The sequence below is a fragment of the Amphiprion ocellaris genome, chromosome 11 (genome assembly GCF_022539595.1).
Source record: "Amphiprion ocellaris isolate individual 3 ecotype Okinawa chromosome 11, ASM2253959v1, whole genome shotgun sequence".
NCBI lineage: Eukaryota > Metazoa > Chordata > Actinopteri > Pomacentridae > Amphiprion > Amphiprion ocellaris.
In genome coordinates, this window is record NC_072776.1 from 33,091,027 (window position 1) to 33,119,022 (window position 27,996).

The 27,996-nt window shown below is 35.4% G+C and overlaps 2 protein-coding genes across 3 annotated transcripts; both read left to right on the forward strand.

Moving 5' to 3' along the window:
- Positions 1 to 16: 16 nt before the first annotated feature.
- hsd3b1 (hydroxy-delta-5-steroid dehydrogenase, 3 beta- and steroid delta-isomerase 1) lies at positions 17 to 8,693 on the forward strand. Its single transcript, XM_023273414.3, has 4 exons — positions 17 to 157; positions 3,146 to 3,301; positions 3,908 to 4,072; positions 5,235 to 8,693. Exons 2-4 carry the CDS (start codon positions 3,151 to 3,153, stop codon positions 6,041 to 6,043), a joined length of 1,125 nt encoding a protein of 374 aa, XP_023129182.1. The 5' UTR covers positions 17 to 157; positions 3,146 to 3,150; the 3' UTR covers positions 6,044 to 8,693.
- Positions 8,694 to 9,230: 537 nt separating this feature from the next.
- On the forward strand, positions 9,231 to 27,123 carry pla1a (phospholipase A1 member A). 2 transcript variants are annotated; one of them, XM_023273420.3, is made up of 11 exons: positions 9,231 to 9,597; positions 11,859 to 12,075; positions 13,098 to 13,275; positions 14,658 to 14,766; positions 16,744 to 16,845; positions 18,088 to 18,180; positions 18,288 to 18,470; positions 19,524 to 19,616; positions 21,082 to 21,187; positions 25,128 to 25,283; positions 26,707 to 27,123. In XM_023273420.3, the coding sequence occupies exons 1-11, from the start codon at positions 9,531 to 9,533 to the stop codon at positions 26,795 to 26,797; spliced, it is 1,395 nt and encodes a 464-aa protein (XP_023129188.1). In that variant the 5' UTR covers positions 9,231 to 9,530; the 3' UTR covers positions 26,798 to 27,123. The 2 variants fall into 2 exon arrangements, with proteins under 2 accessions (XP_023129188.1, XP_023129189.1); XM_023273421.3 differs by having other exon boundaries at positions 9,232 to 9,597; positions 18,306 to 18,470.
- The last annotated feature ends 873 nt before the right edge of the window (positions 27,124 to 27,996 follow it).

Below are 27,996 nucleotides of genomic sequence, written 5' to 3' on the forward strand. Positions count from 1 at the left end.
AGCCGGAAGAACACAAACTGCTGGACGTCTGATGTCTGAGGATGACGACGATCCTTGAACCTTCGTCCTTCACCTCCGGATACGAAGAACCACAGCTGATATCAGCCGAGGCCTTCAGGAGATGAAACACAGACGGACGCTGAGCAGCTGCAAGTCCGTGAGTTTGAGTTTTTTAAAGAATGAAATGGTTCAGAAAAAGTTCTGTCACGTCTTTTTCTATGGCGAAAACAACTGCAAATATGCTTTTTGGAAGAAAAATCCCAAATTTTGTCAAGAAAACACCCAAAAAATGTGATTTTTCTTGCTGATTTAGTTACTTACTGACTTAATTAGTTACTTACTGACTTAAATGGTTACAGACTTAATTAGTTACTGACTTACTTAGTTACTGACTTAATTAGTTACTTGCTGATTTAATTACTAACATAGTTACTGATTTACATACTTACTAATTTACTGACTTACGTACTTAGTTACTTATTTAATCACTTAGTTATTGACTTAACGTACAGACTTGGTTACTTAATTTGACTTGCGTACTTAGTTATTTACTTGCTTCCTTACTGACTTAATGAGTTAATTACTTAATTATTTACTTAATTACTTAGTTACTGACTTGGTGACTTAATTACTTACTGACGTATTTACTTAGTTACTTACTGATTTACATACTTATTTAGTTACTGATTTAAATAGTTATTTTAGTGACTTATGTACTTAGTTTCCTATTTATTTACTTAGTTACTGACTTAATGACTTTTTACTTAGTTACTTACTGACTTACTTTGCTACTTATTTACGGACTTAGTTATTTACTTTGTTACTTAATTACTTAGTTACTGACTAAATGAATTACTTAGTTACTTAGTTACTGACTTACGTACTTAGTTATTTACTTAGTCACTTAATTACTTAAATACTGACTTAATGAGTTAATAATTTAGTTATTTACTTAATTACTTAGTTACTGACTTAATAACTTAGTTACTTACTGACTCAGTTACTATTTAACAGACTTAACTTATTTAGTTACTGAATTACATACTTAATGACTTGCTTATTGACTTAATTACTGAATTACTTAGTTACTTAATTACTTATTTACTGAATGATTTAGTTACTGACTGATATTTTTCCTGTTTATCTTTCACTTTCTCCTTTCTTCTCTCTAGTTTTTACTTCAGAGGTTTTTGGTGTTTTTTTGTGATTCAGCTTTTCAGCCTTTAGGAAACTCAGATTCATGAATATTTGTTCATTTTTATTTTTATGATTATTATATTTAAATAACAATGATAATTATGATCTTTAGGATGTAAACGAGTAGAAATCATTCTGTCATGTAGCTCTTCAACCTTTGCACATTTCTGCTACTTTTAGGCTCATAATTTGCTAAATAAAGTTTAAACAAACCTTGTGAGGCTCAGAGTTCAGTTTTTCTAACATTTCTAATGAATGAGTGAAAAAACACGTCTGTCCGACTGAATCACCTTCAAACTCTGGTTTGTTTTGCTGCTGCAGCCTTGAATCCTCCTGATGAAACACAGACGAGATTCACTCCTTTCAAGGATTCAGCAGAACTTTTCCTCTGAAACTGAGCAGGAAAACGACCAGAACTGGAAATAAGCATCATGTTTTTATCTTGTGCTGCAGAAAGCTTCATATAATAGTGTCAATATTACACAAAGAGGCCTTTTTTGGATGATTATTGTGTGAAATTGAGTTTTTCACAGCTGGAATATAAACTCTTTAGGCCTGAAAATTGTAAAAAAAAATGCAGAGAAAATGAAAAACCAGCCTCCAGTTTTACAGAATCTGGAGCCTAAAATCAGATTATTTTCATATTATAAACCTTTTATTTGAAACTAAATGGTCTCAAATGATGTAAAACACATTAAAAGTGCAGGAATGTGAGCATCTAACATGTAAACAATGCGTTTTTGTTCTTTTACTGAATTTCATGACGTCACTTCAAAAATCCAACACAAAAACTGAGCCACAAATTCAAATATTAGTAGAAGCATAGTAGAAGTAGAAATGAAATTATTTTAATTATAATATTGTTCAGAACCACCAGGTGTCTGGAAAATCGTTTATTTAGTAAAATCTGAAGTTAAACAACCAGTTTTAGCAGGAAAATGTAGTTAAAGCATTACAATAAAAGTGCTGATTTGGTGCCTACTATACTGTAATTATTATTAGTAGTAGTAGTAGTAGTGGTATTATTATGTAATATTATTAATATTGCTACAACTTTATATGTAGTTTTAGAAGAAAACACAAATCCAGTGTCAGTTCTTGAACTTTTTTCTCTAATTCTTGAATTTTTTTGTTGAGATATTTGATAATTTGAACAATTTATGAAACACAAATAGAGAGAAAATACAATTTTGTTATTCTTTTAGTGAAATTTGAAGGAAGTCTCAGTCAAAGAATCAGTTTAAGCAGTAAAATGTAGTTATTCTCTGTCATCTGAACATTTATTGAAATGAAAATATGGAACAAATCTCTATTTTGTCATTGTTTTAATGAAATTTGGAGGCCGATTAAGTAAAATAACCAGTTTTAGCAGTAAAATGTAGTTAAAGTATTACAGTAAAAATGTTGATTTGGTTCCGAAAACTGATAAAACATCAGATTTGACATCATTAGATATGTTTTTTTCTCTAATTCTTGATTTGTTTGTTGAAATATTTCGTCATTTAAACATTTATTGAAATGGAAATATGGAATAAATCACCGCTCATTGTTTTAGTGAAATTTGAAGAAAAGAACCTGTTCTAGCAGTAAAATGTTGTTATTCTCTATCATCTGAACATTTATTCAAGTGAAAAAATGGAGTAAATCTCTATTTTGTCATTGTTTTGGTGAAATTTGAAGCCAGATTCATTAAAAGAAGCGTCGCCCTTCAGCTGCTGCCTTGTTTTCATAGTTTTCTCGGTTAAATTGTGAGTTTGGTGTCCTTGGCTGCAGACTGAAGCGGGTCCAGACATCATTCTGTTGCTTCTAAAGAGCCACGTTCCTGCCTGGAGCAGCAGAAGCCCGGCCCACTTCTGCACCGGAGCAAATAAAAAGCTGCTTTTCTGCTCGATTTCTGTTTACATGAAGTAGGAGAGCAGAAGTTTTGTTTCTTTTGTGACTTTTCCAGCTGCGATGTCTCTGCTCGGCGATGTTTGTCTGGTGACGGGAGCTTGTGGATTTCTGGGACGGAGGCTGGTGAAGCTGCTGCTGGAGGAGGAAAAAACAGCCGAGATCCGACTTCTGGACAAACAAATCCAGCTGCAGCTTTTACAGAGTCTGGAGGGTAAACAGCTGTTTGTTTTTCTGCAGTTAAACGCTCTTAAATGATGCCAAAAAGTGCAGGAAAAGGTGCTTCTATTTCATGACATTACAGAGAGAAAGTGTTTTAAAAGTCAGCAAATTTAAATTTCTGTTGCAACCAAGTCAGAACTTTTCTTCTTGTTGAAAATCCAACACAAAAAGCAAAGTGCGACACCATAAGATTAAAAATAAGTAAGATTCATGCATACAAATATCAAAAGTTGAAAAGTTTTAGCAGTAAAATGTTCAAAAAAAGTTCAAAAATTGTCCAAAATGGAGCCAATTTAACCACCAAATCCACAGTTTTTATGGTTTAATCTACTAAATGCATAAGTTTTTCCAAGTAGAATATCAAAAAAGGAACAATCTTTACCTCTGTGGTGTTGTAGAATCGATTTATCCAGCTGACAAACAATGGAAAAACTTTGTTGTGTGTGTATAACCCCACAGTTAAGATGTACTAAAACACTTCATGTGACAACAGTCAATATATTCAAAGATTACGTTTTACATCTGAAATAATTTTGCCTTATTTCTTTGTTTAAAAACAGTATAATTTAAATTTTATTCCTGTTTTTTTGTGCTCCAGGCTGCAGAGGCGACACCAAACTGACAGCTTTTGAAGGCGACATCAGAGATGCTGACTTCGTTAGAAAAGCGTGTCGAGGAGCTTCCATGGTTTTCCACATCGCTTCCATCATCGACGTCACCGATGCCGTGGAGCCCAGTGAGCTTTATGGGGTCAACGTCAAAGGTAGGAACACTTTAATCCACTGAAACATGACGGATTGTTCTCATTTCTGGGATTATTATTTTTAAAAAATGATGACGTTCAGGGACATATGTTATGCAGTAAATAGAACTCTGTTGACTGTATTCAGTGCTTCCATTTCAACTCCTTTCTAAAAGTATAAATCAACAACTTTTTGCGAAACTTTAAGCCTTAACAGGTGACGTAAATAAAAATGCATCACCTGTAGAGTTGACCTGAATGAGGAAATCAGCTACAGAGACTAAAATCTTTTATATTCCACGCTGTAAACGTGTTTATTTCTGCTGTAAAGTTGCTCGTTTTAACATGGAGGTCTGTGGGAACCGACTCACTTCAGGAATCAGCCTCTAGTGGACGTTTATGGAACTGCAGTTTTGAATGTTTTTCTTGAAGACGAGATAAAGTTCTCTGAAGACGCTCTAAAGACATTATTATCTGTCTATTTGCTATCTAAAAACAATGTTATCCAAAGGTTGCATTGAGAATGTCCTTCCTACGGAGCGTTCTCAACTGCAACATCTCCATAACATCTTCTGAATATTGCAGACAAAACGTTCCACCTTTGTTGATATGTCACGTTATAGGAACATTTTATAAAAACTAATTCTGTCTTTGAAGGCCTCAATAACATCTTCATTCTTGCATAATGATACATTAGAAGTAGAACATTTTGTTTTTGTTCAGGGGATGCATTATAGAACGTTCTTCTATAGGATGTTTCCACAGTGATGACAAAGGAAGGATGTTCTTCAGTAGAACATTTGGAAAACATTTTTTAAGATTTTACTGAGGTCTCCGATGACAGAACATTCTTTACAAGACGTTCCTGTAATTTAACAAAGGTGGAACATTCTTCCTGCTGTGTTCTGAGGATGTTTTGGGGATGTTGCTGTTGAAAACGTTCTTCTGTAAAATGTTCTCACAATGGACGTTCTCAATGTGACATTCAGAAAATGTTGTAAGAACATTTTTTAGTGTCTTTAGAGAACTTTAATCCTGCCTTTAAGAATGTTTTGGGAACTTACCACTACAAACATTACAAGAACGTTCTTAGAACATTTTTAGATGAAACTGGCTAGGTTCCAGTTGTCTGAGATAATTAAATGTTTGCTTATTCGAACTGAGGAACGTCTTTGCGTTGCAGGAACCCAGCTGCTCCTGGAGGCCTGTATCCAGGAGAACGTTGGGTCCTTCATCTACACCAGCACCATCGAAGTGATGGGACCGAACCCCAGAGGAGAACCCATAGTCAACGGGGACGAGGACACCGTCTACCATAGCAGCCTCAAGTTCGACTACAGCAAGACCAAGAGGGAGGCCGAGGACAGAACCCTGCAGGCCCACGGAGAACCTCTGCAGAACGGCGACCGGCTGGCGACCTGCGCCCTGCGACCGATGTACATCTACGGAGAGGGCTGTCGCTTCCTGCTGGGTCACATGAGCGACGGGATCCGAAACAACGACATTCTGTACCGGATGTCTCTACCGGAGGCTCTGGTGAACCCCGTCTACGTGGGGAACGTCGCCGTCGGTCACCTCCAGGCCGCCCGGAGCCTCAAAGACCCGCGAAAACGAGACGCCGTCGGTGGAAAGTTCTACTTCATCTCCGACGATACGCCCCACGTGAGCTACTCCGACTTCAACCACGTGGTCATGGCTCCTCTGGGCTTCGGCATCCAGAAGAACCTCATGGTTCCGCTGAGACTCTTCTACATTTTCTGTTTTTTCATGGAGACTTTTTGCTTGATGCTCCGGCCGTTTGTTCGCCTCGTTCCGCCGCTGAACCGGCAGCTGCTCACCATGTTGAACACCTCGTTCAGCTTCTCCTACCAGAAGGCCAAGAGGGACCTGGGCTACGAGCCGAGGTTCAGCTGGGAGGAGGCCAGAAGATCCACCGTGGAGTGGTTGGCGTCCAAGCTGCCGACCGAGAGGGAACGGATCGCGTTGAGCTAAGTCGCTAAAACTACAATTAGTGACATTTAACATAGTTTTTTTCAGGTACACTTTATAAATACTTAAACTACACTGTAAAAGAAACGCGTCAAAAAAACTATAATATTCAAGAAAGTGGGCCCAAAGTTTCCCCACCTCATTAAAATACAGTCATTTTCTTAAACTAAAACACATCTTCTGGCCTTGTTTTTCTCTATTTTTTGTCTTTTTGGGACATTTTGCAACAATGTTGAGCCTCATTTCAACTTCAGTTCATATTTTGGGACCCAATTTGTAATTTTCTTTGTCTCTTTATTGTTGTTAAATTTGTGACATTTTGTGTCTAGTTTTGCCCATTTTAACTTCCTGCCCATTTTTATGCCTGTGTATTCAGTTTTTGTTCCACTTTGATCTACTTGTGTTCCAATTTGTTATTTTTTTTGTCTCTTTATGGTTGTTTTTGTTCTGTTTTAACCCTAGTGTGTCACATTTGGGATATTTTATGCCTGATTCTAGACATTTTGCATCTTTTCACATTTGGTTTGAACCTATTTTGGCCCTTTGATGTCACATTTGGGACAGTTTTAGTCTGAAATTAGAAATTTTTCATCTTTTAATGGATGTTATTGTCCCATTTTAGTTATCTCGAGCCCCAGATTGTTAATTTTGTGTCACTTTATGGTTGGTTTTGGTCCATTTTGGTCCTTGTGAGTCACATCTGGGACATTTTATGTCTGATTCTATACATTTTGCATCTTTTCATACTTGATTTTGTTCCATTTTAGCTCATTTGAGACACATTTGGGACATTTATAGTCTGAATTTAGACATTTTTCATCTTTTAATGGTTGTTATTGTCCCATTTTGGTCATTTTGGGCTGCAAATTGTTAATTTGTCACTTTCTGGTTGATTTTGTTTCATGTTGACATTTATAGTCTGAATTTAGACATTGTTCATCTTTTCAGTTGGTTTTGTCCCATTCTGGTTATTTTGCATTTCATATTGTTATTTTTTGTCTGTTTATGGTTGATTTTGTTCCATTTTAGCTCATTTGAGACACATTTGGGACATTTATAGTCTGAATTTAGACATTTTTCATCTTTTATTGGTTGTTTTTGTCCCATTATGGTTATTTAGGGACCCAAATTGTTTGTTTTGTTCATCTCTTTTTGATTGACTTTGTTACATTTGGGACATTTTATGTATAGTTTTGGTAATTTTACTTCTCTTTGTGCCCATTTTGTCTCTCTGTGCTTATTGTTTGTCCCAGTTTGGTCTATTCGTGTTCTATTTTATTAATATTGTGTCTAGTTTTGCTAATTTTGCCTGTCTTTGCTACCATCATATCTCATTGTATTTTTTTTTATTTCCAGTTTGGTCTATTCGTGTTCCAATTTCTTGATTTGGTGTGTCTTTGTGGTCATTTTGCATCTCTTTATGGTTGGTTTTCTTCCATTTTGTTCCTTTTGTGTCACATTTGGGACATTTATAGTCTGAATGTAGACATTTTTTATCTTTTAATGGTATTTTTGTCCCATTTTGTAGTTTTTGTGTTACATTTGGGACATTTTATGACTAATTTTGCTAATTTTTCCACTCTTTGTGCCCATTTGGTCTCTTTGTGTTTAATTTGTGTTCCCCTTCAGTTGAGTTGTGTTCCATTTTATCAATTTTGTGTCTCTTTGTGGTCATTTTTAAAAATCTTTTTATGGGTGACTTTGTTCCACTTTGGACATTTTGTGTCACTTTTGGGACATTTTATGTCTAGTTTTGTCCATTCTACCCTTGTCTGTGCCCATTTTATCGCTTTGTATTTATTTTTTGTTCCACTTTGATCTACTTATGTCCCAATTTGTTAATGTTTTTGTTTCTTTTTGGTTGCTTTTGCTCTATTTCATTCCTTTTGAGTCACATTTGGGACATTTTGTGTCTGTTTCTAGACATTTTGCATCTTTTCACACTTGGTTTTGTTCCATTTTGGTTATTTTGGGTCTCATATTGTTAAATTTTTGTCTCGTATGGTTGGTTTTGTTCCGTTTTGGTCCACTTTGGAACATTTATAGTCTGGATTTAGACATTTTTCATCTTTTATTGGTTGCTTTTGTCCCATTTTGGTTATTTTGGACCTCAAATTGTAATTTGTTTTGTCTCTTTATGATTGGGTTTTGTTACATTTGGGACATTTTCTGTATAGTTTTGTTAATTTTACCTCTTTTGACTCTTTGTGTTTATTTTTTGTGCCAGTTTGGTCAATTTTATGTCCCATTGTATTAATTGTGTGTCTCTTTATGGTTGGTTTTGTTCCATTTTGACCCACAGGTGTTACATTTGGGACATTTATAATCTGAATTTAGACTTTTTTTGTGGTCTACCAGTTGTTGTGTTCCTGTGACCACCTTACATGGGTAGACTGAACTGTCACAGACTTGTGAAACTGTAGAAACACAGAATTTCCAAATCCACAAATTCCTTTGGCGTCAGACCGAGCAGCGTTTTTTCCTGCTTTCATGTGTTTACACAAGTTCCTTTGAATTTATTTATCTTTAGAGAAACAAAGAGACATTACAAGTATACTAATAATACTTGTCTCAGTTTGTTTTTATTTGAAGGGCTGATGAAAACACATTTCATTCAACATTTGCATTGTGTCTGTAATTATACAAGATCATTTCAGAACTAATTCATCCTTTTCTGTTAATTGTCATGAATTGTATGTAATTTCAGAAACACATTTCCAACGTTGAACATGGATTCAAATAGATTAAATTAAAAGGGAATATTTGGGAAATTACAGTATACTTTCAAATGCATTTAAACAGTTTATGTAAAAAAAAAAAAAACAGTTTTCCTTAAAAACTGGAAATTTTGTGGTTCTGTTTGTGGACTTTTTGTGTGTTTTACTGTTACTCATGTTGTGGGATTAAAAATCAACTTCTCATGATGTAAATCAGTAAATTTAAACGTGAGTCTCCAGGAAACAACTTCCTCTGAATAATCTCTGATCCACTTTTCTTCCAGCACCGATTATGTAAAAGACAGCGGAACAATCAATCAGCTGATTATTGATTATCAGGTTTCCACGGTGACCTCTGCTGACTTTGTGCCGCTGACAAACATGGAACGAGGTCCTCCCACTCCGACCACAGTCCAACCACTCAAACAAACAGCCATTGAACACAAATGAGGTCACGGATTCAGCACCAGGCAAAGACCTTCAGACACTTGTTGGCTGCAGAACAAACCCAGTCTGGAGGGAAACGAGGGAAAAGCAGAATGTAGCAAAGCAGCAGAGAGACGGGGAGAGATTCAGGCTGAAAGTGGAGCTGAACGTGCAGGAATCTGCTTAGTTTGTGCTTTTATTTTTATGGATTCCTTCCTGGCTCGGTGCCGGCCGGTCGCCAGTTAGAGGTTTTTGTCCAGAGCTGGGATTTACTGGAGCTCACAGCTGATCTCCATCCACCAAACCAAGCAGCTCCTCGCTTTCTTCACTCCTCTGCTGGTGCAGAAATGTCTCCACGACTCCAAACCTTCCTGCTCTGCTTCCTGCTGCTTTACGTCTCAGCTCTGGTGGACGGTAGGTGGAGGAATCTTTGGTGGTTTTCATGCAGTAGATGCTTCAGTCCAGCAGGAACAGCAGGGATTTGGCTCAGTGAAGTTCTTACGTAAGTCTCCTGCTTACTGGAATACAGATTTATGGTGCAATTCACACGGAAATCTGTGAAAAATCATAGAATTACAATGATTTTTACAAAGCAAATAGGTGATTTTTGCAGTTTTAGAGTCACTTTTGTGAAATTCATTGAATGTATGACGATAAATTCACCAAAATAAGGATTTTATCATCTAAAATAAGTGTTTTTTCAGTTTGACTACATTTCTAAAGAGAATAAAGTGTGCTTGTTTTTTAAAGAATGAAATAATGATGTAGTTGGATTGATTTTGACCATGCAAATAGAAGAGTTTTGTAGTTTCAGAGTCATTTTTGTCAACTTATTTGAATTAAACATGGATAAATACACTAGAAAACAACTTTAACATCAAAATGAGGTGTGTTTTGTGCTTTTCATTATACTTTTTCTAAAGAATAAAGTGTTTGCTCTAAAACATTGAACTCTAAATAGAAGAGTTTTGCAGAGTCACTTTTGTCAACTTCATTGAATTAAATGCAGATAAATTCACTAAAATAACAACTTTAACATCGAAATTACATGTTTTTTCTGCTGGGTACTTTTTAAGGGAATAAAGTGTGTTTGCTTTAAAACATTGAATTGTGATATAATTAGAATGATGTTGACCAAGCAAATAGAAGAGTTTAGTAGTTTTAGATGAATTTTTGTGAACTTAATTGAATTAATCACAGATAAATTCACTAAAATAACAACATTAACATACTTTTTTTCTGTGTTTGAGTCCATTTTTTAAATAAAATAAAGTGAGTTTGTTTTAAGAAATTGAAAAAATGTATAATTTGAATGATTTTGACCATGCAAATAGGTGATTTTTGCAGTTTTAGATTCATTTTTGTGAATTTTATTGAATTATTTACAGATAAATTCACTAAAATAAGGACTTTAGCATCTCAATGAGGTGATTTTTCTGTATTTGAATCATTTTTAAAAAACAGAATAGTGTGTTTGCTTTAAAACATTGAATTGTGATATAATTAGAATGATTTTAACCATGTAAATAGAAACGTTTTGCAGTTTCAGCTACTTTTGTGAACACTGAATTCTAGGCAGATAAATGCACTAAATGAACTTTATCATCTAAATAAGGTGTTTTTCTGTGTTTGAGTCCATTTTTTTTAAAGAGAATAAAGTGTGTTTTCTTTAAAACATTGAATTATGATATAATTAGAATGATTTTGACCATGCAGATATTTGATTTTTGCTGTTTCAGAGTCACTTTCATGAACTGCTTTGAATCATATGCAGAAAAACACACTGAAATAAGAACTTTATCGTCTAAATAAGGTGTTTTTTCTGTGTTTGAGTATATTTTTGAAGACAATAAAGTGTGTTTGTTAAAAAACACTCTAAATAATAGTGAATAATTATATAGTTAGAATCATTTTGAGCAGGCAAAGAGGTGATTTTGTAGTTTCAGAGTCACTTTTATGAACTTTATGGAATTAAACACAGATAAATACACTTAAAAAATGAATTTATTGTCTAAATTAGGTGTTTTTTTTCAGCGTTTGAGTATATTTGTTAAATAATGAAGCGTGTTTGTAAGAATAAGTGTTGCATCACGACTTTACTGGAATTCACATCCTCTGCTAGTTTCTGTTTGACTGGTAAACTGTGGACGGTCAGACGACAAAACAGATGCATTCAAAGTTCTCCTGAAACAGCCAAATGTACCAAGATATCAAAAGTAAACGTACTTTTTTTAAAGCACAGATGATTAATGAATCATTATAAATGAAAGTTTTAGATTATTACATTAGATCTTTTATCAATGGTTTGACTTATTTGACATCTAGAACTGATCAAAAAGCCAGGAAGGCCAGAAAACCAAAAAAAAAATTAACAAAAAACTTTCTACATCACCAAAACTGTTTATTTTTGACCAAACAGGTTTAGTCAGATTTAGAAAAATAAATCTACCTGTGATCAATCTAAGAAAAAATCTAAACGTAGGATTGTTTTTTTGTGTTTCAATGATTCCATCATAGAAAATTCAGAGTTCCAGGAGTCATTAGAGTCTCCAGACTGAGAAGATGAACATGGACTTTACAAGTGGATGGAAGCTTTAGTTCATGACTTTATTTACACCTGTTTGACTGTATTCCTTGATGATGTTGAACAAACATGATGTTCTTGCGTCCACCAGGTTTGGGTGGAGGTCAGGAGGAGGAAGAGTGTGCAGAACTGAACAACACCACGTGGACGGAGTACCGGCAGCACCGATCCAAGCTGCAGGTCCAGTACCTGCTGCTGACCAGGACAAGCCTGGACTGTGCTCAAAGGTTCAGCCAGGAGTCTCTCAGCAAACACAACTCCCACTTCAACGTCTCCAGGCCCACCAAGGTCATCGTCCACGGATACCGGTGAGCTGAGGGCGGAAGGTCTGGACAAAAACTCTGTTTTTGCCATAATTAGATCAGTTCCCGGGATTTCTTTTGACAGATTTTTATGTTTTTGTTGTAAATTGTCACCTCTTTAAAGTTTGCGAGGGTCAGTTGTATAGATGTGATCTAACAGCACATCAACATCTGCTAACATCTGGTTGTTTGTCGGTTAAATCTGTTAAAATTGAGCTGATAAAGCAAAAAACTCTTCGTCAATCACAACTGAACGTGTTTTTACTGTAATTCTGATTGTTTCTCATTTATTTGTGGATATTTAATGTCACAGAGACAGAAATGAGGTGTTTTTAGGTGTTTTTACTTCCTTAAACCAAGTCTTACAGCAAAAGTCACCGGTTTCCAAGAAAGTTCTCCTGATGTTTTCTTTTAGTTCCCAGAATGTTTCTCTTAAAGGCAGGATCAAGTCCTGCAACGACACCCAACATATAACATTGTGAGAACGTTTTACACAAGAACGCTCTCAGCAGCAGCGTTCCCAGAACATCCTCAGAACGTTGCAGGCAGAATGTTCCACCATGATTAATACGTCAAATTAACACAACAACATTGAAAACATTATATTAACTTTACAGGTGCATGACTGCAAGTTAAAACATTAGAAAAACATTCTTTGAACGTGTAATTAATTCAGTTAATTTTTGGAAATGTTCTTCTAATTAAAACTTTTAGATGTTCATTTTCAGTTCTTGTTGTAGATGTTGACTTTTGGCTATAAATGTTCATGTTCTTGGTTAAAGGATCAGTTTAACACATTTTATGACAGTTTTTTTTAAATTAAATGTCCACTGGCCTTAATTTTACACAAAGACTCAAGAAATTGGCAAATAAAAACTAGGAAACTCAAGTTTAGAAGATATTTATTCAACACCTGCATGAGCACAGATGGATCCTGAGCCTTCTACAAGCTAAAACCAGCCTTTACTAATGTTCTTCTGCGTCTTGTTGCCCTACTTTGCTTCCATTAATTGCCCCCACCCCTGCAGGGCTCTGGGCAGTAAGCCGTCCTGGGTGAAGGAACTGGGCCGGGCTCTGCTCAGGGCTCAGGACGTCAACGTTCTGGTGGTGGACTGGATCTACGGAGCTTCGTTCGCCTACAACCTGGTGGTGGAGAACTACAAGGAGGTGGCTCTGCAGATCTCCGTCCTCATCAACCAGCTGCAGGTCACAAAAACACCAAAATCCAGAGTTTTCTTCTGGTTTTGGTGCTAAAAATAACATGAAGTTGAGCTAAATAGTTGTAAATATTATGACTTTTAGATATTTTAACATCTTTGATGGCTGATAGAACACTGAAAGAACAAACTTTAATCCATTGCAGCTTTTATTAGTAAGAAATAAATGAGATTATCAGAATTGTACAGTTGATGGTGAAGCTTCAGTTACTTTAAATCCACCTGAATTCATCTTTTTTGTGTGTTTTTGAAAAGCATTTTTTCCCTAAAAGAAGATCCTGGTGACCAACTCAAACATTTCTTATTAGATTAAGGTTTTTGGAGTCTTTTCTGCATAAATTCTGATTATATTTTTGGTGTTTTGATGGATTCTGGTGCCTCAGATCCATTGAAATTAGGATTATTATCTAGAACTCTCTCAAGTAGAAGTATGTTGTGGAAATTCTACAAAAGTTAGAATCACTTTTTTACATTTAACCAAACTATTTCGATAAAGCTTCACGGATTTATTTGTGTGGATCTTCCTTTTTTCTACCCTTAAACTCTCTGATTTAATCAAGAAAAGACAAGATAAGGTCTCCTGTGTTCACCAAGACCCCAAAGCGACAAACACAAAGAACAATAGAAGCAATAAATGTAAATTTAAGCAGTAAAATATTGAATTCCCACCAGAAAGTGCCAAAGCACAGTGGTGCAGATCTTCAAAACTTAAAAAAATAGACATTTAAGAGTGCAAATAAATGAGTTTAATTAAACTGCAACCTGAAGACAGAAGCAAACCACATTATTACATGGAGACAAACTCAACTTAAGTTCAACTGTCTCGTATTTTCAAACCGCTTCTTTTCAGAAACACGTCAGAAACCAAACAAATCCCAATGAACTTTGTTTATATCTCATGGTTAATTCCATTATTAATCATTTCTATCAGTATTTAAAGCAGTGTTGTTCTTTATCTCTCACAGATCAGGGTTCAATGGGAACAAAACACTCGTTTTTTATTTTTTTAAAATGCATGTTAGAACTTTTTTGAATGTAAATTGGACAGACCTACATGTAAAATAAAATAATTTTACATAGCATTGATTTTTTTTTTTTTTTAATGTACTTTACATTTTGGATTTTTTTCTTTTCATGGAGTTGATAAATGAACATGAGACGCTTCTGTTCAGGGTGAAATGAACCGTTTTCACTTTATATGTTGATTAAACTTATTAAGTCAAGCAGAAGAAGTTTAATTTTTAGATTTTTTTAACTTTAAAATGGGTCACTTTGATCTGCAAAATAACGGGAGGGTTAAGAAGCTGAAGAAACTCTAAAAGATTTAAATAAAATGTGAAATCTAAACCTTTCTGGTGTCTCACCCGACAGAAACACGGCTGTAAACTGGAGTCGTTCCACTTCATCGGCGTCAGTCTGGGAGCTCATGTTGCTGGTTTTGTTGGGACTCTGTTTGAAGGGAAGATCGGACGAATCACAGGTGAGTCCAGAACACCTGGTCCACTTCACTTTTAGTGGCTTCTATCAGCTTGAAATCACACTTTGTTCCTTTAAACTGGTGTTCTAGTTTGCAGAAATTAGATTTACTGCTCCTTTAGAGTCGTAAAATCCAGGTTTCCTCAATTTTTCTGCTGCAAATCAACCATTTATATTCACAGAATCTGGAAATATCAACACCTTTGCACTTATTCATTTATGCAGCTTGTATTTATTTACTGAAAACACACATTTACATACAGCTGCACCTTATATGTCATTTTTCTTCACCGGTTTAAACGTTAACTTTTCCATTTATGTCCAGAAGTTTTTATAGTTTTTAATACACCAAATATACTGTCTTTACAAGTTTCCATTAACACTCTTTCATATGCACTTTTCTTCTAGATTTATGATTCTTCCATAAATCATCACAAAGCAACAAGTGTGTCGACCAAAACTCCCATTGACTCCCATTATATCAGAACCCCAAGTGGAAATCTTATACAATCAATGATTAGGTTTCATGAAATATGCTGGCTTTTCAAAATAAAATGTGCTTATAGAAATGATAACGTAATATAATAGTATTTCTAATCCTACTTCACTAGAAACACGACCTGTGAAAAGAATTTCTACAATTTGTTTGGCTGAATAACAGGACAGTGAAGGTTTCTTTGGAAGATCTGTTGGGTTCTTCAAAGAACAACAGCACTTTGATAAGAGGAACACAAAGCTCCACTGTTCTCTTGTTTATTTCAGGTCTTCCTGTCTGAGTGGAGACGCTTGTGTCGGTTTTAATGCGACGCTGTTCAGAGGCTTCACAGCTGCCGACCGGAATACATTTGGAAAATCATGAAATGCAAGAAAAACAGTTGTCAAACTTCACTTTTGGCTGTAAATGTTTGTTTTTTTCAGTTCTGTCAAGTTCCAGACCGTCAAAGTTTGAGAATTAATTCATTTTTTAGCATTATTTCTTTGATTTCTTCATATAATCTCATGAAAACAAGGTAACGTAAGAATAAATGACAGAAAAAGATTCAAAAGCAGCAGGAGTTCTACAAAAAACAAACAGAAACAAAGAGGAAAGTGAAGCTTAACCCTCCTGTTGTCCTCTTTTACTGGCACCAAAAAATATTGTTTCCTTGTCTGAAAAAATTCCAAAAATTCAGCAAAAAATTCCACAAATTTCTGAAAATTTGCAAAACCTTCAGGAAGAAAATTCCAACAATTCCCTAAAAGTTTTATTTTTAAAAAAAAAATCCCTCAAATTTGGCAAGAAAATTCTTGTAAATATTTTCAAAAAATTAGCAAAAATCTTCCAAAAAATCCTAAAAATATCTAAAATAATTCCATATATATCAGTAAAACTTCTATTTTCTTTAAGAACATTCACAAAAAATCAACCAAATCCAGCAAATTTCACTGGATTTTGGTGGATTTTTTTGTGAATGTTCGTAAGAAACATTTTTTTTTAACATTTCTTTTTTTCCACCAAAAAAATGTTCAAAAATTTCCCAACAATGTTGAAAATGTGGACATAAATACATATTTTTTCTACATTTTCAAACTTTAAAACGGGTCATTTTGACCTGCAGGACAACAGGAGGGTTAAGGCTGAATCCAACCAAACACACCGTTTACTGTAAGCTGAGTTTCTTTGGTTTTAATATTTACTTTCTGCAGCTGCTTCCTAAAAACAGCAGCAGCCATTTCATTCCCACAAAGCAAATTTCCATCCAGTCAAGTGTCACCACAGAAACCAGACCCAGACTTTATTTAAGGAACAACATGAAACCAAAATGAAACAACAGAAAATAAAAACTCTTGTCTTTGACGTCAGGTTTCACAACAGATTCAGGACTTTTATTCCCACAGAAGTGCAGGAAAATAATCCTCCTGGGTTACTGTGTGAATTTTGTGCTTTATTCTGAAATATTTTTAACTTTTAAAAACATTTTTCCTGCTTTTTGTCTTCCAGGCCTCGACCCTGCTGGTCCCATGTTTAAAGGATCCGACACCTTCGACCGGCTGGATCCGTCCGACGCTCAGTTTGTCGACGCCATCCACACCGACTCCGACTGTGAGAGGAACTTTTACTGGTTTTGATGCTCATTGTTAATAAAAGAAGCCTTAGAAAACCTGTTTTAATCACGAGAGACAGATCCACAGAAAAGCTGCAGAAGTTTTTCAAAAAGATGCTCGGGTTTGTGCTTGAGACGAGAAATTAGAAACAGATTTGTTGTTTAAGTAAAATTCTGTAGCTTCAAAAGGAACAAATTTCCTCTTTAAAATGAAATGTTTAATTCATACTAACACAAACTTGTAGTTTTTCTGTTAAAGTCAAACATTCTTGTTCATCTTATGAAACCTAATGTTGGCAAATTTCAGATTTTTCAGAAAGTTCTGTAGATTTATGTGTAAATATTTTATTTACAAACAGCTACAATAGTGTGTCATACTTTTTGTGATGTTTGGGGGTAAAAAAAAAGTTCAACAACAACAAGAACAATAAAAAGAAGAAAAAGAAGACGAAGATGAAGAAAAACAAGTAGAACAAGAAATATAAAGATGAAAGAAAAACAGGAAGATGACCAACAACAACAACAAAACCTAAAACAAGAAGAGGATGAAGAAAAACAAGTGACAGATCAAGAAGAAGAAAAGGACGAACAAGAAGAAGAACAAGAAAAAGAGCAAGAACTAAAACAAGAAGAACAAGCTCAAGAAAAAGAATAAAAAGACGAAGATGAAGAACAACAATAAAACCTAAAATAAGAGGAAGGCTGAACAACAAAGATGAACAAGTACTAGAAGAAGTAAAAGAAGAAAAAGAACAAGAACTAAAACAAGAACACAAACAAGAAGAACAAGAAGAAGAAGAACAAAACCTAAAATAAGAGGAAGACAAAAATGATTAACAAATATGAGAAGAAGAGGAACAAGATAAAGTACAAGAACTAAAACACGAAGCAAGCACATGAAAAAGAATAAAAAGAGCGAGAAGATCAAGAAGTAGAACAAGAATAAGGTGAAGAAATAGGATAAGAAGAAGAAGAGGAAGAAGAACAAAACCAACAAGTATTAGAACAAGTATAGGAAGAAAAAGAAGATGAGGAACAAAAAAGACAACAACTAAAACAAGAAAAAGGACAAAAAGAACAAGTACTAGAACAGGAAGTAGAAGAAGAACTACAACAACAACAAGGGTTTCCATGATTAACCATTTGAACTCCAAAGGTTCCTCCACAGTGGTGATGATGAGGAACCCAAAAGGTTCCTGGAGGTTCCTCTACAGCTTTAACTGTGGTTTGTTCTTCTCCAGACTTTGGGATCTCCATCCCCGTGGGTCACGTGGACTTTTTCCTGAACGGAGGGAAGGACCAGACCGGATGTGCTCGATCCAGGTTCCCCTCCAGTAAGTTCTGCCTCAGCTAGAAGCTGAAGACTTTGAGGCAGCTTTAATGAGTGCATGTCGTCGCTGTGCAGACCCCGAGCTGCCTCAGAGCTCCTGTGTGTTGTCAGTTCTTGTGTACTTTCCAGTGTACGGCTACGTGATCTGCGACCACATGAGGGCGCTGCACGTCTACATGAGCGCCCTGAACGGATCCTGTCCGCTGGTCGGGATCCCATGTTCCACCTACGAGGACTTCCTGGATGGAGACTGTGTCCACTGTGATGTCTTCAAAGGAACGTGTCCAGTTATAGGTTAGAAAAACAGCTGAGATGCTTTAAAGCTGCTGCTGCTGCTGCTGCTGCTGCTGCTGCTGCTGTGGGTTTAATGTTATATTCCTGAAACATAAAACCTGTAGATGAATCTTAGCTAAAACATATCTGGCTTTTTATACTAAAAAATACAGATTTACAGCAGCAAAAGGTTCTATTAAGAGTTGAGATGTTATGACTACTATGGGTTTCTGCTTTTCCTGTTCCTGCTAATGCAACACATGCAGCTAATTCTAATAATGCAGTTTATTAACCATAGTTAGTAGTTTAACTCTGGTCTGTCTCAGTTTAATGATTAGAATTTGGAAGCCAGAGTTTTACAAGAATTAGAAGAACAACAAGCAGAACTAGTACAAGGAGAAGAAGAAGAAGATCGAGAAGAAAACAGAATAAAAAGCACAACAACAAGATGAGCAACAAGAAAAGGAACAAGAAGAACAACAAAAACATAAAGAACACTGAGAAGAAGAAGAAGAAGATGGACTAAAACAAGGAGAAGAAGAAGAAGAACACATTAATGCAGTTTATTAACCTTAATTACTGATGTAGTTTAAAATAGTGCTACTGGTCAGTCTCAGGTTATTTTGATTATACTATAGAAGCCAGAATTTGAGAAGAAGAAGAAGAAGAAGAAAATGAAGAACAAGATGTCCTGGAACAAGAAGAACTACAACAACAAAACTTGTACAATGAGAAACTAGAACAAAAAGAAGAATAAGAGGAACAAAAAGAACAAACAGAACAAAAACATCATAAATGAAAGACACTGAACCTACAGCAGCAGTAATAAATGCTGGACGACTTCTGTTTCAGTAAATTAGATTCCAATTACCGGAGCTGAATGGGAATTTTTAAAACTTTATATGGAACTGAATTCAGTTTCAATTTCGATTTTTTGTGATTCAAAGTAAACGTTTTAATACAGCTGCAAAAGTTAAACAGCTCAAATTCAAACTATGATTGAAGTTCAGGTTCTTTCAGCTCATATTTCTCCAGATTGTTCCTGTTTTATTGTGTCTTCTGCTTGTGTTTCAGGTTTATCTAAAAACAGTGGAATAGCCGAAACATCTCCGATCCCTAAAGAACAGAAAGTTTTCCTCCTCACGACGTCTTCACCTCCGTTCTGTGGTGAGTGTTTGGGTTTGTTTGTGTTACAAAAAGGCAGAATGAGTTTAAACAAAAAGAACAAAATGATATTTGTAGCTCAGGATTGTATAAATCAGATGTGAAAGATGTGGATCAGCAGAGAGCAGGATGGTGACTCTGAATCAAACCTTTAATAGCTGCAAGATGTCACATTTCCACAAAACCAACAGAAATTATAAGCTGAGGTTTTATATATGGCAAAAGAAAAGGACAACAAGAAGTAGAACAAGAATGAAGAAGACCAAGAAGAAGATGAAAAACAAGAACAGTAACAAGAGAAAAAAGAACAAGAAAAAGAACAACAAGAACTAGAACAAGGACAACAAAAAGATGAACAAGAAAATGAAGAAGAGGAAGGAGAAGAAAAATAATGAGAACTAGGAGATGAAGAACAAGATGAAGAGCAAGAAGATGGTGAACAACTACTAGAAGAGGAAAAAGAAGAACAAGAAGAAGAACAAGAAAATGAACAAGAATTAAAACAAGGAACAACAAATAGATGAAGAAGAACTAGAACAAGAATGACGAAGGAGAACACCAAGAAGAAGATGAAGAAAAAACAAGAAGAGGAACATGAAAAAGAACAAGAATTAAAACAACAAAAAAAGATGAACAAGAAAAAGAATAAGAGGAAGGAGATGAAAAACAATGAGAACTAGAAGATGAAGAACAAGAGGAAGAACGAGAAGATGATGAACAACTACTAGAAGAAGAAGAAAAAGATGAAGACAGAAAAACAACAAGAAAAACAAGAGCAGGGAGATGGACAGGAAGAAGATGATGAAGAAGAAGAACAAGAAGAAAAACAAGAAAAAGAAGAAAAAACAAGAACAACTATTTGAAGAAGAAGAAGAAAGAGAAGAAGACAACAACTGCTAGAAGAAGAAAAACAAGAAAACAAACAAGAACTACAACAAGAAGCACAGGAAGATGAACAAGAAGAAGAACAATTAGAGGTAGAACCAGAAGAAGCAGAACAAGAATGAAGAAGAGAAACAGCAACTACTAGAAGATGAAGAAAAACAAGATGAACAAGAAAATAAACAATACAAAGAGCAAGACGACAAAGAACAACAACTAAAACAAGAACCGAATCTCTTGGAGTTTTTTGTTTTTTTGTTCTTCCTGATAAAGGGAAGGTTCTTGGTTTCTTCTCAGTGTTTGCTCAAAGGAACCTTTAGATTTGTTGAGTTTCTCTGTTTAAACTTGATAAGGTTTTTATTTTACTATGTTGTTGCTTTGAGATGATTTACGTTGTCATTTGCCGTCATATAAATAAAACTAAATAGAACTGACTAAAGTCTTCCACCACCAGTTAGATCTTCTAAAACCTAGAAACAGACCCAGGAGGGGGAAGCTGTCTAGTTTCCTCTCAGATCACCTTAACTACAACATACTGAATGTTTTTCCTGAATTTCATAATAAAAGTCTTTGTAACTGTCTTCAGCTCATCACATCCTGCTGCAGCTGGAAGTTTCTCCTCTGGATAAAAGTGCTGAAGTTGAAGTGACGCTGATGACAGAGAACCTGGGAACCGAACAGAGACTCAGACTGTAGGTTCCACGTCTAACAGAACCATAAAAAAGTTGTTTTTTAGGAAAACTACGCAAATAATAGACTGACATCAGTAAAACACGTCGTCAGGCACTGATTTCATGGAATTAACCAACAACTGTCTGCCTCTGAGTTTTCAGAAAAAGTAACGAAACATGTTTGACTTTTAATCAGGTTTTAATGTTAACGTACGCTAAAGTATACAGACTGTCCAGGTCACATGTAGGGTTGTAGATTCATTGTAGAATTTAAATAGCAAAAACTTTATCCTTCAAAAAAAATGTCTTTCTAGTGTCACTGACCACTTTTTAAGGAACACCATCATGGATCTGAAAAGACAGTTTGTTTCTTATTTTAGCTTTATTTTAGCTCAATTTTGTCTGATATTATTCTCATATTTTTGAGATTGGTGTCTAATTTTGGTCATTTTGAGCTTCATTCTGGGCTTTTGCATCTCTTTAGGGTCATCTTTTGACTTCTTTTGGTAGTTTTTGCATTCTTTAGGGGTAAATGTTTGTCTTATTTTGGGAACTTGGAGTCTTATTTTGGTTGTTTTTATGTCTTTTTGGTTTTTATGTCTCTTTTTGGCCATTTCACTTTGGTTGTTTTATAGACTAAAAGAAGTCTATTTCTAGTGTCACTGGCCACTTTATTAGGAACATCACACACTAGTCATGGATCTGGAAAGACAGTTTGTTCCAAGTTGACTTGACTGCATCAGATTTGTTGCAGCACTTTTTCCTTCTTCTACCATGTCCCAGAGGTGTTCTGTTGGATTGAGATCTGACTCTGGAGGCTGGAGAAGCCACTTTTCAATTTCTCAAAACCAATTTGACTTTTCTTTTCTCCTTTTTTGCGGTATTAAACCTTTTCAGTTTGCACATTTGCACATGCAAGTCTCTGCCTCATATTGCTGCCTGCATCCCAAAGAAAAGCAAGAAAAAACAGCAACTGTTTCGTTAAAGTTGAAACAATTGGTTTTGTTTTAAAACTGATAATAGGTACTGAACACAAATCACAGAAAGAAGGAACTGAGGCCAGAGGATGTTACTCAAACAACACATTACCAAAATAAAAGCTCTAAAACCCAAACTTATCGATAACAACCGTCCAAAAGCACCTTTATCTAGTTCCTAACAGTTCTTCCACAAACCACAAGTAGATTTCAGTCAAACAAAGTCTCCAGACTATCTCAGAAATCTGTAAAAGACCCTCAAATTCACACTGGTGAAGAGAAACAAAAGCTGAATGATGGGCTGGCAGCACTTTTGCAGTTTGGTCCAGTCGAACGCCAAACGGCACCAACCTCAGTAAATTTACAAACAAACTGAATATAACACCATTTGTTGCATCGAACATCATCCAGCTGGAGTAAACCATTAGAAGCTGGTAAACTGAAGACATAAAGGAACTCAGATGGTCAGCAGCAACACTCAGACGATGACTGATGGGTAGTAATGGATGAAAAATGAGCCAAGAAGTCCAGCAGTAGCAGCCTGGACTGTTGACAGACGGCAGATCGGCTCCATAGATTTATGCTGTTGATGCCAAGTTAAACAGAAAGCAGGATCCATCAGACGAGGCCAAGTTTGTCCAGAGTTGAGCTGTTCCATGTTTTGTTCATCCTGAGATGTTTTCCTGTTGCTTATTTTAGTTATTGCAGGTTTTCAGTCTGATCCAACCAGTCTGACGTCTCTCAACAACAATCTGGATGTTTGTTTGTTTTATCATCTCTACTGAATAAACTCTAGAGACTCTGTGGAGGAAATCCAAGAACATCAGCAGCTTCAGAAACACAAAAACAGCCTAAAAAATCTCCTTCTAACCCAGAGGAAACGTTCACTGCTCAAAGATGCTCTTCTACAAGTCAGGAGACAAACTCCAGACTTTCAGCCTTTTAGTTCCAGTTCAACAAGTTTCTCACATTTTTCTTCTCAAACTGACAAGAAATAGTGACCGGAAGTAAAAACACAAGTGACAAAGAAGGAAAAGCGATTTTAGAATAAGACAAGAAGTAACAAAATTGGACATGAAAACTACACAGACTAAGAAAAACAGAGGGAAGACAGAATAGATGGGAAAAACCTACAGTTAACGACAGAACCAAAAAGCGAACTTTAATCAAAAAGCTGACAGAAAAACAAACTGAAGCCAACAAAATTAGCCAAAAATCCAAAAAGGTAACAGAAGCATGAAATAAACCAAAGCAAGAAATAATAATTAAAAAAACAAAACAAAACAAAACAAAAAAAAAAACAGAAAAAGCCTCCAAAAAAACTAAATTACAAAACCATTTAAACACTAATTGGAGAGGTGAGACTCAAAAGAAACTATTCTAAGCATTTAACCTTTCTGTTGTCCTCATTTACAGGCACCAAAAAATATTGTTTCCTTGTCTAAAAAAAATCCAAAAATTCAGAAAAAAAATCCCCAAATTTCTGAAAATTTGCAAAACCTTCAGGAAGAAAAGTCCAATAATTCCTCAAGAGCTTCCCTTAAATTTTTGAAAAAAAAACATCCTTGTAAATATTTTCAAAAAATGAGTAAAAATCTTCCAAAAATATGATAAAAATATCTACAGTGATTACATATATATCAGTAAAACTTCTAATATTTTCTTTAAGAACATTCAGAAAAAAATCAACCAAAATCCAGCAAAAGTCGCTGGATTTTGGTTGATTTTTTTCTGAATGTTCATAAAGAAAATATTAGAAGTTTTTTTCCCTGAATGTTCTAAAGAAACATTTCTTTTTTTCCACCAAAAATCTTTCAAATATTTCCCCAAAATGTTGAAAATGTGGAAGTTTTCACTGTGAAAACATTTTTTTTTTCCCCACATTTTCAAACTTTAAAATGGGTCAATTTGACCCGCAGGAGGAGTTAAAAAGGACGGAAAAGAAAGACAAAAACCGGAAGTAAAAAATATGTGACAAATAGAGAAAGGCAATTTCAAAATAAAACAGGAAGTAGCTGAATAGGGACACAAAAACTACCCACAGACGAACTAAAAACACATGAAAGTTAGAAAATGGAAAGTAAAACAGGCAGGTATGAATCTCAAAAAGAAATGAAAAGCCAAATCCATGACACCTTGTTGTGTTTCTAGGATTTCAGAGACACACCTGCTTATTCACCCAATTATCCAATCAGCCAATCACGTGGCAGCAATGCAGTAAATCCTGCAGATATAGGTCAGTTCATTTTTAAAATAAACATTTCCAGATGAATATTTTACTGGTCAAAACTTGCTCATATATAGCTCGGAGGATAAAATTGTGATTCTCATTTCAGAATAGTTCTAGTTTTGATTTTGTATGATATTGATAAATTAAAACAGAAATTCTTCCTAACCTCAGCGACTGGCTTCTTTTTATCTTTGATTGGGCTATAAATGAGCTATAAATGCATAAATAAATATGAAATAGTTTGAGAAAATATCAGGAAGATCTCTTAACATAACTCAGTACAGTTGTTGTATTTAACTTGCATAAAATAAACCTCATGTGAAGCAGATTTTTCCGCCTCTTTGCAAACATTAACAGCAGAATCTGAGCCTCACATTAAACCCAGAGTTAAAGTAGAGCAGTGACAGATGCCCTCTATTCTAGGTTGTGTCTTTGAGCGTATTTCCTCCCAGAAAAGGTGAGTTTGCAGCTTCTATTTTCAGAGCTGAGCTACTGTAAAGCCTCGGCAGGTGCAGAGAGAAGTTTGTTTGCTCGGGTTCATCTCAGTTCACTCATTCTTTGCTTCGGTTTCAGGCTGACTTTCCTGCAGAGTCAGATTTATGTGAGTTAAAGAGGGAAAATAAAGCAGAAACAGGCAGTTAATCCTGGATGTAAACACTGAGGGTAATAACTGTGATGGATGCTGATGATCTGGATGTGTTCTGCAGACGTTATGAGGACGTTATTTAGTGTGTTTACTGTGTGTTTATTGCAGTCGGACGGATACGACGGTCTACAGGACGGTGTTGGCTCATCCTCTAGCTCTGTGTGAGATCAGCTCCATCAGCCTGAAGAACACCGGAGCTCGGTTCTACCGACAGGCAGAGATCCACGTCCGATCGGTCTGCGTCTCCGAGTTCCCGTCCATCAGGTTCGTATTCATGTGGAAACAGAAGAAAACAGCCAGAAAGTTTCAACAGAGATATTTAATCCTCCTGTTGTCCTCATTTACAGGCACCAAAAAATCTTGTTTCCTTCTCTGAAAAAAATCCTAAAATTCAGCAAAAAATTCCTCAAATTTCTGAAAATTTGCAAAAACTTCAGGAAGAAAATTCCAATAATTCCTTAAAAGTTTCCCTTAAAAGTTTTTTTTTTTAAATCCCCCAAATTTGGCAAGAAAATTCTTGTAAATATTTTCAAAAAATGACTAAAATTCTTCCAAAAAAATCCTAAAAATATCTAAAGTGATTCCATATATATCAGCAAAACTTCTAATATTTTCTTTAAGAACATTCACATGAAAATCAACCAAAATCCAGCGAATTTCGCTGGATTTTGGTTGATTTTTATGTGAATGTTCCTAAAAAACAATTTTTAGCATCTTTTTTTTCCACTATAAAATGTTCAACGATTTCCCAAAAACGTTGAAAATGTGGACATCAGAAGTTTCACTGTTAAAATATTTTTTTCCTCCATATTTTCAAACTTTAAAACGGGTCAGTGTTGACCCACAGGACAACACAAGAGTGAAGAGTTGAAATATACGAGCAGTGAGTCAGAATCAGCTTCTAATTTGGGTTTTTTAGTGCAGAATTACACCAGAACAAAAGGAAGTTCAATGATCAGATTCACAACATTTACCAGTGGATCTCAAGGTCTTGGTTTGCAGATTTACTTCCTGTTTTGTCAACTTTGAGTCTTATTTTGGTTGTTTTTGTGTCTTTTTGGCCATTTTACTTTGGTTATTTTAAATGTCTTTGAGGCCATTTTGGGCATTTTGTGTCTCAGTTTGGTAGTTTTTGCATTCCTTGATGGTAAATGTTTATCTAATTATAGGAACTTTGAGTCTTATTTCAGTTGCTTAGTGTCGGCTGTGTTTTTGAGTTTTATTTTGGCAATTTATAATGTAATTTGGATAATTTTGAGTCTAATTGTGGTCATTTTGTGTCTTGTTTTAGTAATTTTGTATCTCATTTTTGTTGGTTTTGCATCTTCACGGTCATGTTTCTTCCAATTTGGGAAATTTTGCATCTCTTTGAGGTCATTGTGTGTCACATTTTGATAGTTTATACATTCCATGGAGGTAAATGTTCGTCTAATTTTGGGAACTTTCGGTCTTATTTTGGTTGTTTTTGTGTCTCCTTGTTCTTTTTGGCCATTTTGCTTTGGTTATCTTAAATGTGTTTGAGACCATTTTGGGCATTTTGTGTCTCATTTATCATCTTAGAAACAAGAAACACAACAAGACGCTCCACCTGAACCTTTTTAGTCCAGTTTTATTTAGTCCAAAGCTGTTTTCTTGTTGTTTCCTCTTGCAGAGTTTAATATTTAGATGACATTTATTGATCTTTCAGACGTGAGGATCCGTTGTGTGTGAATAACTTCATTGTCCGGCGAGGATCTCCGTGGTCACATGACTTTGTTCAGGTTTGTGGCTTCTACTGAAGATCTGCTCTGAAGAAACTGGAATAAAAACTGCATCTACAGCGAAGTCGCCACATTTTCACCACATTCTTTAACATTAAGAAAAAATAATCAGTTAAAAGTCAGTCAGCCAAAGAATCACATCAATAACAGCTAATTTCTCTAATTCTCACCGACCCTAAACAAACCAAGCTAGTCGGATAATCAGCTGATTTTACCACATCGCGACTGAAACCACTAGAAAAACCTTGATTTTTATTTGTTGTCTAGTTTTGTGTAATTTAAGTTTTAGCTCTGAGATCATTAATATAATAAAACGTGTCTGTTGTGATCTGTTTTACTCTCAAGTCTGGCTTTGTTTTGTATTTATTTGTGAGTAGTTGAAGCAAGGGCTGCACAGTGGTGTAGTGGTTAGCACTTTCACCTTGCAGCTAGAAGATCCCTGGTTCACGTCCCGGCTTTCCCGGGATCTTTCTGCATGGAGTTTGCATGTTCTCCCTGTGCATGCGTGGGTTTTCTCCAGGTACTCCGGCTTCCTCCCACAGTCCAAAAATATGCTGAGGTTAATTGATCATTCTAAATTGCCCGTAGGTGTGAATGTGAGAGTGATTGTTTGTCTCTGTATGTAGCCCTGTGACAGACTGGTGACCTGTCTAGGGTGTCCCCTGCCTTCACCTGAGTCAGCTGGGATAGACTCCAGCCCCCCATGACCCTAGTGAGGATTAAGAGGTGTATAGATAATGGATAATGGATAGTTGAAGCAATAAACAGAGAAATAAACTCTGAGCTGTGGTTCTGGTTTCCTCTGTTAATGTTTTAATGTCGAATAACTTAAAAATTCCAGTACAGCTGGTGATTTAGGTGATTTTATCAGTAGTGACACTGTAAAACAAAAAAAAACTGTAAAAATGGTACAAATCTGACAAAAAAAAAACTATTTTTAAAAAGGTGGGATGCTCAAAAGCAAAAATAATCTGTAATATCTGTAAATGAATCATATATATACGTATTATGTATCATAAAATATCCTGACCACCTGAGAGCTCCACAGACAGTGGATGTTTTTACAAAAGGCCTAAAGACTTTCTTTTTAACAAAGCTTTTAATTAAAAGGGTCCCTGAAATGTTTATTTTTTTTATGATTTTACCTGTTTGTTTTGTTTTTATCCTTTTATATCTTTAATGTAGCACTTTGAGATTTTGCTGAAATGAAAAGTGCT